Genomic DNA, 14,218 nt, shown 5'->3' on the forward strand with positions numbered 1-14,218 from the left:
CTGCACCTCATTTAAGGTGCAGTTCTCTACCCGGAACCAGAGGAGGTTGGTACCGGTTCCACTTACACAACTCAAACACACAACCAGGTTGCCCTCCCCACTGGGGACCAGGCTAGGGTAGGGTCCTAAGGTAGTCTCAAAACATGTGGGGCAGCCACCCACTAGTGACAGGGACCCGGGGGAAGAGCAGCCACCAGGGGGATTCAGGAGCCAATACATCAGTTAGGGAGTTCTCCAGCAGAAGTAGAAGGGAGCGGATGGTCTCACGGGTGGCTCTGGTGGGACACAGGCGTTCATACAGTTGCCAAGGGGAGAGCTTCATTGCTTCCTCTGGACCGGTGCCACACAGGGTGCAGGACCCCAAGGAAGATCATTCTTCAAGCTGGTCTTCCAGAATCTGCCGGGAAGGAGAGATTGCACGTCTCCCTGACCAACACAGTGCCTGAAGCACAGTGCCATATAGACGGCTTATTCCCTGGCAGCATACCACAGGTGGCGTCACGACAACAACCTCCTATCTTTCCCCTTTTATTGTGGACACCTCGGGGCACAAAACCGGGCGGGCAACCACGACATCCCAGACCTCCACACCGGCCCGATGACGAGTAACAGGTGCCAGACCAGACCTGAACCCCCTCCCCCCCTGGATTTCACAGATGGTCCGTACCTTAAATCCTGTAACTCGTCCTCTTCACATTTCTGGCTTTCTATGGAGTCTCCTGTGCAGCGTTTCCCACCGGTCCCGGGGGCCGGGTTATTACAGATGCGGCTCCTCACCCGCCTCCCAGCGCTCCCAGCGCAGGCGCTCCAGGACGTCCAGCAGCCCCAGTTACCATCGATGACGCCTAGCAGAAGGCGAGAGACGTGAGTGATCGATAGTGGAGACACCTATACATGAATTCTCTGCAGATTGTCACATAACGCATATTTCTCATCTTCTGCATAACATCAGAACGTCCTAGTGAGACCATCAGTATTTGGCCGGGGGTTGAATCTTGCAGACACAGCGCCACACTTCTTTTAGTGGCCGTGCCTGGTATTGCAGATTAGAATGGAGCTGTAATACCAGGTGCAGCCATTGGGCGCAGTGTCTCACAAAATGAATGCACAAAAAAAGAAAGATAGTGACTCTTACCGGGATCGTCCGGAGCCAGGAAGCCGCTTTCACAGGCAGCACCGAATGTGTATGGCCTACAGTGGCACGTACACTTCGTACCCTCCACCACCGGCAGCCCATTGTTCTGGCACGGCTGACACCGACAAGAACTGTCCTCATTCATGTACTCCTCTATGGCTCGCTTCAGGTACAGCCTTTTCACCGAGTAACATGGCACTTCCTTCACCAACTCATGTAATGGAGCAAGCTAAAAAACAAAAAAAATATATATATCTAGCGCCACCCCTGTCCATGGGTTGTATGTGGTATTACAGCTCTTTTCCATTGAAATGAATGAGGTTGAGCTGCAATATCACACATAACCATATAGGATCCTTATATGGAGGACCCAGCTCGTGTATGCGTAATATTGAGACTCCATTGATTATAATGAGATGTGTGTAATACTTTATTTCCCCCTCTGGGGGCGCTGCTGGAAAACTGATCACTTGGTGATCGGTTCCTCTTGGGATTGTAAGTGATCCTTAGTGATAAGCCTAGAACGGAAAACGGATAGAAAAAAGGTCCGGTGTATTTTAGTTGCCCCATTAACAGCCGCTCTCTATGGTGTAGAGAGCAATCCTAGCTACCGCTTGGGGTCCGGTGCTCGGTGGGGGCCCAAGGCCAGATATCCCTCATTATCATGTTTAGTGTGGCATCACATACTCACCTTGCTCTATATAGGAGGCTATGTGGGGCTCATGCTGTATATAGGATGTTATGCGGGGCTAATGCTATATATAGGAGGCTATGTGGGGATCATATTGTATATAGGAGGCTATGTGGGGGCTCATGCTGTATATAGGAGGCTATGTGGGGGCTCATACTGTATATAGGAGGCTATGTGGGGGCTCATACTGTATATAGGAGGCTATGTGGTGGCTCATACTGTATATAGGAGGCTATGTGGTGGCTCATGCTGTATATAGGAGGCTATGTGGGGGCTCATACTGTATATAGGAGGCTATGTGGGGGCTCATACTGTATATAGGAGCCTATGTGGTGGCTCATGCTGTATATAGGAGGCTATGTGGTGGCTCATACTTTATATAGGAGGCTATGTGGTGGCTCATACTGTATATAGGAGGCTATGTGGGGGCTCATGCTGTATATATGAGGCTTGTGGGGGCTCAATGCATATAGGAGGCTATGTGAGGGATCATACTGTATATAGGAGGCTATGTGAGGGCTTGTACTGTATACAGGAAGCTATGTGGGAGCTCATACTATATATAGGAGGCAATATGGGGGCTCATACTGTTGATAGGTGGCTATGTGGCAGCTCATACTGTATATAGGAGGCTATGTGGGGGCTCATACTGTATATAGGAGGCAATGTGGGGGCTCATACTGTATATAGGAGGCAATGTGGGGGCTCATACTGTATATAGGAGGCTATGTGGGGGCTCATACTGTATATAAAAGGCTATGTAGGGGCTCATACTGTATATAGAAGGCTATGTGGGGGCTCATACTGTATATAGAAGGTTATGTGGGGGCTCATACTGTATATAGGAGGTTATGTGGCGGCTCATAATCTATATAGGAGGCTATGTTGGGGCTCATACCGCATATAGGAGGCTATGTGGGGGCTCATAGTGCATATAGGAGGCTATGTGGGGGCTTATACTGTATATATAAGGCTTGTGGGGGGGCTCATGCTGTATATAGGAGGCTATGTGGGGGCCCCTGCTGTATATAGGAGGCTATGTGGGGGCTCATGCTGTATATAGGAGGCTATGTGGGGGCTCATACTACATATAGGAGGCTATGCGGGGGCTCATGCTTTATATATGAGGCTTGTGGGGGCTCATACTGTATATAAGAGGCTATGTGAGGGCTCATGCTGTATATAGGAGGCTATGTGGGGGCTCATACTGTATATAGGAGGCTATGTGGGGGCTCATACTGTATATAGGAGGCTATGTGAGGGCTCATACTGCATATAGGAGGCTATTGTGGGACCCTGGACAAGCCTGGTCGTCACAAGCACTACACCAACACACCCCACACCCCCGGTTAGGCACACCGAAGCCAGACACAAAATCCTTGTTGCCTTCCTCCAGGGGCTGATGTCCACACCAGGGGGTGGGCCAGGCGGTTGGTGCCGCCCACCGAGTTCACAGTCCTGGAGGCGGGAAAAGGAGTCAGATCAGTTTTGGAGAGGAGTTGAGGAGGAGGAAGAGAAGTGGCAGTAGAGGAGACTGACTGTGTCCGGGTGTGTGGCCCGGGCACAAACAGCAAGGTTGGCAGACGGTAATGACCGTCTGCAGGAGAGGCTAATTGGAGCAAACCGAAAGGACCGTGGGCGGGCGGTGGCCCGGCGGTACCGGATCGGAGAGCAAAGAGAAGGCAGCACCATTCGGCAGGGCCTACGGACCCCGACCAGGCTTGGAGTCGCCGTAAAACCGGTCAAATCTGTTAGCGAAGGGAACCTCCGGGGTTTCCCAGCAGCCAAGACCCGATTGAAGGCAACAGCTCAAACCGTAGAGGGAAACACAGTCACCGCCAAGGCTACAGTTCCCAGGGCCAGAGCCGGCGGGCAAAAGGGGCTCATTCAGCACCCATCCAAGCTGGGGAGCGGGTACCGGTGGGAACCCATTGGAACCATATACACTACACAGGTGCAGGGAAAGGCAGTCACCATCAACCTGCCGGGAGGAGAAACACCACAGCCGTCTGTGGGACCCGTCCATCCAGCCGTTTGTTTTACCGGAGACTTTGTAGTCATCATTGGCTGAGTGAGTACCACCGTGCCGTGCGGCACAGCGCTGCCCCTGCGACCCTGCACCTCGCCAGGCCCCGTAACCCGCCTGCCAACCATCCCTACCCCATCACCAGGCCCCGGGACAACCAACCCCCTACCCACGGAGGGGAGAACCAACATCCAAGCTGCTCCCTGTCACCGCTCCCGGGATCCCCATCCAGAGCAGCGGTGGTGTCACAACCTCACCACAACCGTGAGTGGCGTCACGGACAATATCCCTAAACCACAAACATTCCCCTTTTCACTCACGGGCGAGGAACGCCGCTCGAGTCCCCGGGATCCGGCCTACCGCTCGAGCCACCACCGAGCAGCAGCAGCCGGACCCGAGCAGTGGGTGAGCGCAGCGTCCCCTCCTCCGCCCGCGACACTATGTGGGGGCTCATGCTGTATATAGGAAGCTATGTGGGAGCTCATACTGTATATAGGAATCTATCTGGGGACTCATACTGCATATAGGAGGCTATGTGGGGGCTCATGCTGTATATATGAGGCTATGTGGGGCTCATGCTATATGTTTGACATGACACATGATACATCAGGCTGGGGGACCCTTGCCGTCTAAGCCACCTGTGGCCCTGGCTACTTATAATCCGCCCCTGACGGTGGCACTTACTGCTTTCTTGTCACGTTGACCACATGTTGGACGGTTGGTGCTGCGTTTGCTTTTCCTCTATCATATTGCTTTAATGCTCTGTGTTTGTGGGGACAGAGGGGCAAATGTAAAGGGCTTGTAGAGAGGTGCAAAACTGCAACTTTAAAGAGAAAAAAAACCCAAAAAATAAAGATAAACCAATTTTGCATGAACCGCATCATGATTGTTTCCCCATTGTCCGGGCTGACCAGCAGAAGGGCACTGTACTTTATCTGACAGATCCCTATCTATGGGTTACCGTTGCCTTTAAGATGTTTATATACATTATTTTTTGTAGAACTGTTGGGTACATAAATCATTGTCTGATCTTGTACTTGTCTTCACACGAGAACACTGCAGGATAACAGGAGAAGGTTACTAAGACGCATCAGACAGTGGCGGCAAGACACATTTACGTCCTTGGCTTATCCTTCTTTGTCAGGTGGATAAAAGTTGTGTCTCTGGCTAAGGAATATTTACGTCTAAGTCTAGAAAAAAAGTTTGGTAAATTCATGTTGTTTTCTCTACTGCCATCCAGAGCTGTTTTCAAAACTCTGCAAATTCTTCTGTGTAATTGTGATCAGAGCTCCCACAAAAGCCCCCACAGTCCTGAAAGTGTCCAAGATCAAAACCGTCCAAGAGGAAGGGTCACCAGCTGCTTCTCATCTTCGGCTGGGTGGGCCCAAGGGATGTAGCTTTGGATATATGAGCCTGACTGTGCAGAACTGTGGGGTTTGGACCTTGTTGACGTTCATCATGGGGCATGAAATACCAGTGGTGGTGGGAGATGGCTTATTGGGACAGTCCACTCGGGAGGAGACGATATCACCCACTCTCCCCAATAGACCGTTATTTTTCATGTTTCAAGTGATGTTACATTGGTGTATTCTAGGCCGTCGAATGGTTGAGGATGACCATTGTTAAAGAGACGAGGAATGTAGGACATGCAACCGTATTGTCATGCGAATTGTGCCATGTGTTTTTGTACATAATCTATAATGTGAGCTGTGATGTAATGTGGTGATAATGTGTTGTGATATATATAATGTATAGCACTATTAGGTATATTGAGAAAGTAACATGATCTGTAGTAATACATATACAAGGTATTAATAGTGTTTATATGGGAGGAGCAAGGCTTTAGTGTAAGTGACAGTTTCCTGCACAACTTCAGATAGGGCCCTACTGATGGCTAGTACCTACATACAGTCTGAGAAGTCATCAAGGTAGTGGATGACTCGTGGCAACTAGGACAAACAGACTGGAGTGAGATAGTGTGATATGAGAGTGTTCATCAAGACACAGATTGAGAGATGCCATCGTAACTAGAGAACGATCATCCAGCAAAGTGGCCCCAATCCAGAGAGGACCCATAGGATGGGACGGTAGTGACAAGGCCCCAAGCCAAAGAGGTAATGGGTCAGGATGGACTGTTCGTGATATAAGTTGGCTTTCTCGGGGCAGGACCTCCTCAAGCATCTCCGAGCAAAAGGTTCCTCACCAGGGGAGTAACAACGGCAGTCACAGAGGTCGCCACCGCGATCGGGCCCAGCAGGTTTGGGGGGCCCGATGCCTGCTGGCTCTTCTCATGCTCAGAGGGGGCCCACCCGGAGCTTCGCTACTGTTAACTATATCGGCGTCTCCAGCGCGCTGATATAGTTAACCTTTGCGGTAGTGCTGGGAGAGAAGATCTGCTGATGACAGCTCACGCGCAGGACATGGTGAATGTGACGACATGGACTCTCATGGGTTAACGTTTCTTAAAATCCAGCCAGACAGCATGATAGATTGTCTATAGATGGGGGAGAAGTCCCTCATTGTTTTTACAAGACTCTTGTTGACTCAATGTAATTGTGTTGGCCACTGAAAGCTAGACTATTGTTCTCCAGACATTTTCAGTAACCCTTGTATTGTAGTTGTGTATTGATAATGTAATTACCTTAGTAGCCATTGTCTAGTGGCTCCCAGTTTACATGTACACCCTCAGCCTTTCTAAGCACATCATTTGAATGAGCATTGTCCATGTAGCTTGAAATTCGTCCAATGGGAGAAGCAATCTTGTCCAACCAATGGATGAGGACGCAGTGTGTCCAGGGGGAGGGCTGTGGCTATAAGAGAGGACTTCTTTAAGCCACCAGGTTGTTGATGGTTGATGGATTCAGTCTAAGCTCTTTGGAGCTGACTGGAGGATCAGGACATCTTATGGCTTCAATCTAGGGACTCCGGATCCGGTTGGAGACCATATCCACAGCCTAGGGATTTCGACTCCGGCTGCCAGGATTTTATCATCAAACCAGGACTACCTAAGGAGGACACTCAGGTTGGGACAGTTCAGTCACCTGTTACAGACTTTGCAAACCTCAGACAGCTTGGAACCTGTGAGGCATGGACATTCTAAATCCCTGGTGAGCCAGCGGAAGGGTGAGACTCTGTTGCCTGTTACATTTGTGTGTTTTGCTGGTTATGTATTATGTGCTGTTAATTGTTTGGGGATCCAATAAAGTCTAATTATTGTGGTTCCCTCACCCTGTGTTGTCTGAGTAGTGTTACGCCCACGGTTAAGGAGGCCGGCATTCAGTTGGGATGAGCCCTGAGCCACGCTGTCTTTCTAAAGGCGGCGGGTTTTAGTGGACGAGAGCGCCCACTGAGCCCCGTGTCTCCACAATTGGTGGCAGCAGTGGGATACTACTCAGCCTGGTTTACCCAGGGGAGCTGCAGTGGACTGGTGTTTTCGGACACCGTCCAGGGCTCAACAACCAGGGAGGCACATAAGCATACCCAGCAGGCCATAGGGGAGGCATTCAGGTTTCGGACGCTGCCATGTCCAACCCCACCAGCTCAGCCATGGGACAAGGACAAGAGAGGAGTTACGACCGCTGCAGTAAATGGATGCTACAGGATCTGTGCCAGAGGCGAAAGATTATCTACTGGAACGCTGAGACTCGGTCAGCCTTGATCCAGAAATTAGTCCATTGGGATGCCCAGAATGATGCAGAGGACGATGAGGATCCCGCCGATATTGACCCGGAGGATTTAAACTATGTGCCACATCATGGATCTAGTGACAATCGGAAATCAACTTTGTCCAAAATGGCCCAAGCCACAGCATTGTTGGATGCATTGGGGCCTAGAGCCTCAAGAGAAGAGAGGGCTTGGGTTATGGAATATGTTTATGGGATTCCAGCTTCCGTACTGCTAGCACCAGCCGGTCGAGAAGGATGGTCCCGCTACCCAGCAGAAGCTGCACCAAAACAAAGAGGCCGCATGCTTGGAGCCCATCTGCCAGTCCAACCAGTCAACATATGCCGAGATGAACCAACGAGACCTGAGGAATGCTACTCCCAAGAAACACCAATAGCTGAGGAAGTGGTTTATCCAGTCCACACCCTACGGCAGGTCGGACAACGTACACCAGCCAACCTCCATCCCCACATCCAGATGGTCAAGGTCGGTGATATACAGGCTCAGGGACTTCGAGACATTGGATCTCCCATCACTCTGGTAAGCCCAGTTATTGTTTCCCCAGAAGACCCTGTACTGGATTCCCAATTATCCATCTCCCTGGCTGAGGGCCAGCGCTCAGACGTTCCTCTGGCATGTGTGCAGTTGGACCTAAGGACTGACCAGGGAGAGGTCGAGGTGGAGATTGTGAACAGCCTCCCCATACCTGTCATTGTGGAGACTGACCAGAGCAAGGCTGATGTGGAGCTTATGGACACCGTCCCCACACCAGTTATTTCGGGAAAGGACCAGGGAGAGGTTGATGTGAGACTTGTGAACAGCCTCCCCACACCTGTCATTGTGGAGACTGACCAGACCAAGGCTGATGTGGAGCTTATGGACACCGTCCCCACACTAGATACTTCGGGAAAGGACCAGGGAGAGGTTGATGTGAGACTTGTGAACAGCCTCCCCACACCTGTCATTGTGGAGACTGACCAGACCAAGGCTGATGTGGAGCTTATGGACACCGTCCCCACACCAGTTATTTCGGGAAAGGACCAGGGAGAGGTTGATGTGAGACTTGTGAACAGCCTCCCCACACCTGTCATTGTGGAGACTAATCAGAGCAAGGCTGATGTGGAGCTTATGGACACCGTCCCCACACCAGTTACTTTGGGGTCTGACCAGGAAGAGGTCCATATGGAGTTTATGGACAGCCTCCCCACACCTGTTGTTTTGGGGTCTAGCCAGGAGGAAGTTGAAGTGGGGTTCATAGATGGCCCCACCAAGCCTGATGTTTCGGATACCACTCAAAGGGAAGTGAAAGTGGGGCTTGTGAATTACCTGCTCACACCAGTCATTTTGGAGAATGACCTAGGACAAGGGCTATCCAGTCAGTTTGAAGCAGCCATCACCCACCTCCAAGCCAAGCAGGACCCTGATGTGGATTTTTCTAACATCTTTTCCAGGGATGGTTTACATTCCCGGTCTCCAACATCCACTTCTGAGCCAAGAACCGTGAGTAAGCCTAACCACACTGTGGCTATTGACTGGGGAAGGATTGATAGTGGGAGATTTGTGCAGGCCCAACTCATGGACCCCACCTTAGTGCTTGTCCACAATATGGCTGCTCAACTTGGGGGAGGTAATCAGGGGGAGGTGTATAGATGCAAGCCTCTGTTGCTGACCTCACCATTAAAAAGGACAATGCCGTCAAGAGGAGAAGGATGATCGGAAGCCTATCATGTCTGGCTAATATTAAGAAGGGGGAGGAATGTGACGACATGGACTCTCATGGGTTAACGTTTTTTAAAATCCAGCCAGACAGCATGATAGATTGTCTATAGATGGGGGAGAAGTCCCTCATTGTTTTTACAAGACTCTTGTTGACTCAATGTAATTGTGTTGGCCACTGAAAGCTAGACTATTGTTCTCCAGACATTTCCAGTAACCCTTGTATTGTAGTTGTGTATTGATAATGTAATTACCTTAGTAGCCATTGTCTAGTGGTTCCCAGTTTACATGTACACCCTCAGCCTTTCTAAGCACATCATTTGAATGAGCATTGTCCATGTAGCTTGAAATTCGTCCAATGGGAGAAGCAATCTTGTCCAACCAATGGATGAGGACGCAGTGTGTCCAGGGGGAGGGCTGTGGCTATAAGAGAGGACTTCTTTAAGCCACCAGGTTGTTGATGGTTGATGGATTCAGTCTAAGCTCTTTGGAGCTGACTGGAGGATCAGGACATCTTATGGCTTCAATCTAGGGACTCCGGATCCGGTTGGAGACCATATCCACAGCCTAGGGATTTCGACTCCGGCTGCCAGGATTTTATCATCAAACCAGGACTACCTAAGGAGGACACTCAGGTTGGGACAGTTCAGTCACCTGTTACAGACTTTGTAAACCTCAGACAGCTTGGAACCTGTGAGGCATGGACATTCTAAATCCCTGGTGAGCCAGCGGAAGGGTGAGACTCTGTTGCCTGTTACATTTGTGTGTTTTGCTGGTTATGTATTATGTGCCGTTAATTGTTTGGGGATCCAATAAAGTCTAATTATTGTGGTTCCCTCACCCTGTGTTGTCTGAGTAGTGTTACGCCCACGGTTAAGGAGGCCGGCATTCAGTTGGGATGAGCCCTGAGCCACGCTGTCTTTCTAAAGGCGGCGGGTTTTAGTGGACGAGAGCGCCCACTGAGCCCCGTGTCTCCACAGTGACGTCATCGCAAAGCGCCGGGACTCTGATGTCTTGTGCGTGCGATGACATTGCTGGGATCCGCCTGTGCTGGAGCCATCAGGACCCTGGAGCAGGAGAGTATGATGTTTTCTTTCTCTCTTTTTCTTTAATGCAGTATGGGGACACACTCACATTATATATATGCGACGCCCCTGAGGCTTCAGTCGCTACGGAGGTACTGCATTTCAGCCAGAGGTGTAGTATCCCATTCCCGGGTAAGGAGGGGGTCACAAACCGGTATACACAAAACACAGACACTCTCACTCAGCAACACCTCATCAGACCATGGTAAGGGCCTAGTGACAGTCCCAGGCCAGGCTGGGAGGTGGAGTTTAGTTAGTGGGAGCAGACTGTAGAAAGTTGTTCAGTCAAGAAGGAGCAGTGGAGGAGTCAAGACCTGTGGTCTGTAGCTGCAGCAGCTCGGCCCAGGCACACGACAGAAAGGGTCGTAGAGCCCACGGGAAGCAACCATACTCCTGTGGTCACGTTCCAAATACGACATACCGGAGTGGAGGGACTTGGCCGCAGAAGGGGATTGGCCCCTCAACTAGAGGAGAACTTCAAGACTCAGCTAGCTAACCAGAGGTTTAGGTTACTTCAAGTGCTGAAGCCACATCCGCACACATCCAGTGAAAAGGTGACCACATAGGGCCAAGGCATAGGGCTTCAAGCGGGAGAGGTCAGCACAGGATGACGACCAGGAAAGGAACACAGAAGGGTGTACCGGGTTGTGCCTCCGAACTTTCCGGGATCGGCTGGAACCCATCACAGCAAGACTCGGCACTCCAAAGGCAGCATTTGTCTAGACGAGCTAACCTGGAGCTCTGAACTATGAATAAAGACCTTGTGATTGTATACCTGTGTTGTCCGGTTATTCCCTGCGCCTCCGGCCCTGTGCCTCGCCATTACAGACTCCCACTACCATAAACAGCCCTCGGGCTCAGCTCTACCTGTGAAGAGTGATTTCCAACTCTGCTGCGTCACCACCGACCCCCAGAGGAACTGAACATCAGCGGCGGCACCTATCTTTCCGCATACCACGGGTGGCGTCACAACATCTGCCCTGTAAATATTACCCCACCATCATCAGCCATTTATTAAAACGACACGGCCGGGGTAACAGAACTGGGCCCTGCCGCCGTGATCCTCCTAAACAGAACAGAACTGCGGCCCAGTAACGAGTAACCTCCAGGCCCCGTTGTGGGCGTGTCATATACACATGTGGCGCCCTGGCCTAGCCAGGTCATCACAGATAACATACAAACACCCCCCACCCCCATTAGACAGGGACACCAGCCAAATAAAAATCCTTGTTGCCTCCCTCCAGTGTCTGATGTCCACACCAGGTGGGGCGGAGCCAAGCGGTTGGCCCCACCCACCGAGGAGTTCACAGGCCTGGAGGCGGGAAAAGTGACAGTCTTAGTCCAGGAGGTGGAAGAGTGAGGAGTAAACACTTGGGTGTCTGGGTTTGTGGCCCAGGCACTGACAGCAAGGTTGGCAGACGGTGGTGGCCGTCTGCAGGAGTGGTGGAGCAACGCGGAACCGTAAGACCAGGGTCGGGCAACGGCCCGCCGGTACCGACCGGGCAGCGAAGTGAAGCCAGCACACACAGGCAGGGCCATCGGACCCCGATCAGGCTTGGAGCCGCCGACAATAGTCAGATCCGAATGTGACTGGAACCCCAGGAGTTTCACAACAGCAAAAGTCCTGATTGAAGGCAACCGCCCACACCGTGAGGGTATACAGCTCCCGCCTAAGGCTAGAGACCCAAGGGCCAGCGCCTACGGGCAAACGGGCTCCTCCGGTACCCATACACCGGGGAGCGGACTACCGTTGGGAATCCATAGTAGTCAGCAGAAGAACATCAAGGTGCAGGGAAAGACAGCCGCCATCACCTGTCCGGGGAGAAGCACTGCAGCCGGCTGCGGGAGCCGTCCATCCAGCCGTTTGGTTTACCGAGGACTTTGTACCTTTCTTGCTGAGTGAGTACACCTGTGCCATCCGGCACGGCGCCGCGCTGCCCCTGCAACCCTGCACCTCACCGACCCTGCCTCCCCGTCACATCATCGGGCCCCGAGACCACCGACCCCTACCCACGGAGGGGGTAAACAACATCCCAGCTGCTCCATACCATCGCTCCCGGGATCCCCGTCACCAGCAGCGGTGGTGCCTATCTTCACCACGACCCGTGGGTGGCGTCACGGACTAAATCCCCCAAACCAACCACCCCTTTCACTCACGGGCGAGGAGCGCCGCTCGAGTCCCCGGATCCGGCCCACCGCTCGAGCCACCGAGCAGCAGCAGAATCCCCGGACCCGAGCGTTAGCGAGAACGCAGCAGCGACGGCGTCCTCCCCGCCCGCGACACACACACACACCAGGATAGGGCCCAGGACGGGGGACATTATATATACCAGCATGGGAGCCAGGCTGGGGGACATTATATATACCAGCATAGGAGCCAGGCTGGAGGATATTATATATACCAGCATGGGAGCCAGGCTGGAGGACATTATATATACCAGCATGGGAGCCAGGCTGGGGGACATTATATATACCAGCATGGGAGCCAGGCTGGAGGACATTATATATACCAGCATGGGAGCCAGGCTGGGTGACATTATAGATACCAGCATGGGAGCCAGGCTGGAGGACATTATATATACCAGCATGGGAGCCAGGCTGGAGGACATTATATATACCAGCATGGGAGCCAGGCTGGAGTACATTATATATACCAGCATGGGAGCCAGGCTGAGGGACATTATATATACCAGCATGGGAGCCAGGCTGGAGGACATTATATATACCAGCATGGGAGCCAGGCTGGAGGACATTATATATACCAGCATGGGAGCCAGGCTGGAGGACATTATATATACCAGCATGGGAGCCAGGCTGGAGGACATTATATATACCAGCATGGGAGCCATGCTGGAGGACATTATAGATACCAGCAAGGGAGCCAGGCTGGAGGACATTATATATACCAGCATGGGAGCCAGGCTGAGGGACATTATATATACCAGCATGGGAGCCAGGCTGGAGGACATTATATATACCAGCATGGGAGCCAGGCTGGGTGACATTATATATACCAGCATGGGAGCCAGGCTGGGTGACATTATATATACCAGCATGGGAGCCAGGCTGGAGGACATTATATATACCAGCATGGGAGCCAGGCTGGAGGACATTATATATACCAGCATGGGAGCCAGGCTGGAGGACATTATATATACCAGCATGGGAGCCAGGCTGGAGGACATTATATATACCAGCATGGGAGCCAGGCTGGGTGACATTATATATACCAGCATGGGAGCCAGGCTGGAGGACATTATATATACCAGCATGGGAGCCAGGCTGGAGGACATTATATATACCTGCATGGGAGCCAGGCTGGGTGACATTATATATACCAGCATGGGAGCCAGGCTGAGGGACATTATATATACCAGCATGGGAGCCAGGCTGGAGGACATTATATATACCAGCATGGGAGCCAGGCTGGAGGACATTATATATACCAGCATGGGAGCCAGGCTGGAGGACATTATATATACCAGCATGGGAGCCAGGCTGGGTGACATTATATATACCAGCATGGGAGCCAGGCTGGAGGACATTATATATACCAGCATGGGAGCCAGGCTGGGGGACATTATATATACCAGCATGGGAGCCAGGCTGGGGGACATTATATATACCAGCATGGGAGCCAGGCTGGGGGACATTATATATACCAGCATGGGAGCCAGGCTGGGGAACATTATATATACCAGCATGGGAGCCAGGCTGGGGGACATTATATATACCAGCATGGGAGCCAGGCTGGGTGACATTATATATACCAGCATGGGAGCCAGGCTGGGGGACATTATATATACCAGCATGGGAGCCAGGCTGGGTGACATTATATATACCAGCATGGGAGCCAGGCTGGGGGACATTATATATACCAGCATGGGAGCCAGGCTGGGTGA

At 51.8% G+C, this 14,218-nt stretch overlaps 1 protein-coding gene across 1 annotated transcript in view; it reads right to left on the minus strand.

The window, feature by feature from the left end:
• Positions 1 to 14,218, minus strand: part of C7 (complement C7) — a 68,683-nt gene that overhangs the window by 13,670 nt on the left and 40,795 nt on the right. The window contains exons 11-12 of the mRNA XM_075343718.1: positions 1,136 to 1,364; positions 668 to 845 (exon numbers count right to left, since the gene is read on the minus strand). Of these exons, the coding sequence (XP_075199833.1) occupies positions 668 to 845; positions 1,136 to 1,364 (407 nt within the window). The remainder of the gene's footprint in view (positions 1 to 667; positions 846 to 1,135; positions 1,365 to 14,218) is intronic.

Source organism: Anomaloglossus baeobatrachus, chromosome 1 (assembly GCF_048569485.1).
Source record: "Anomaloglossus baeobatrachus isolate aAnoBae1 chromosome 1, aAnoBae1.hap1, whole genome shotgun sequence".
Classification (NCBI taxonomy): Eukaryota; Metazoa; Chordata; class Amphibia; order Anura; family Aromobatidae; genus Anomaloglossus; species Anomaloglossus baeobatrachus.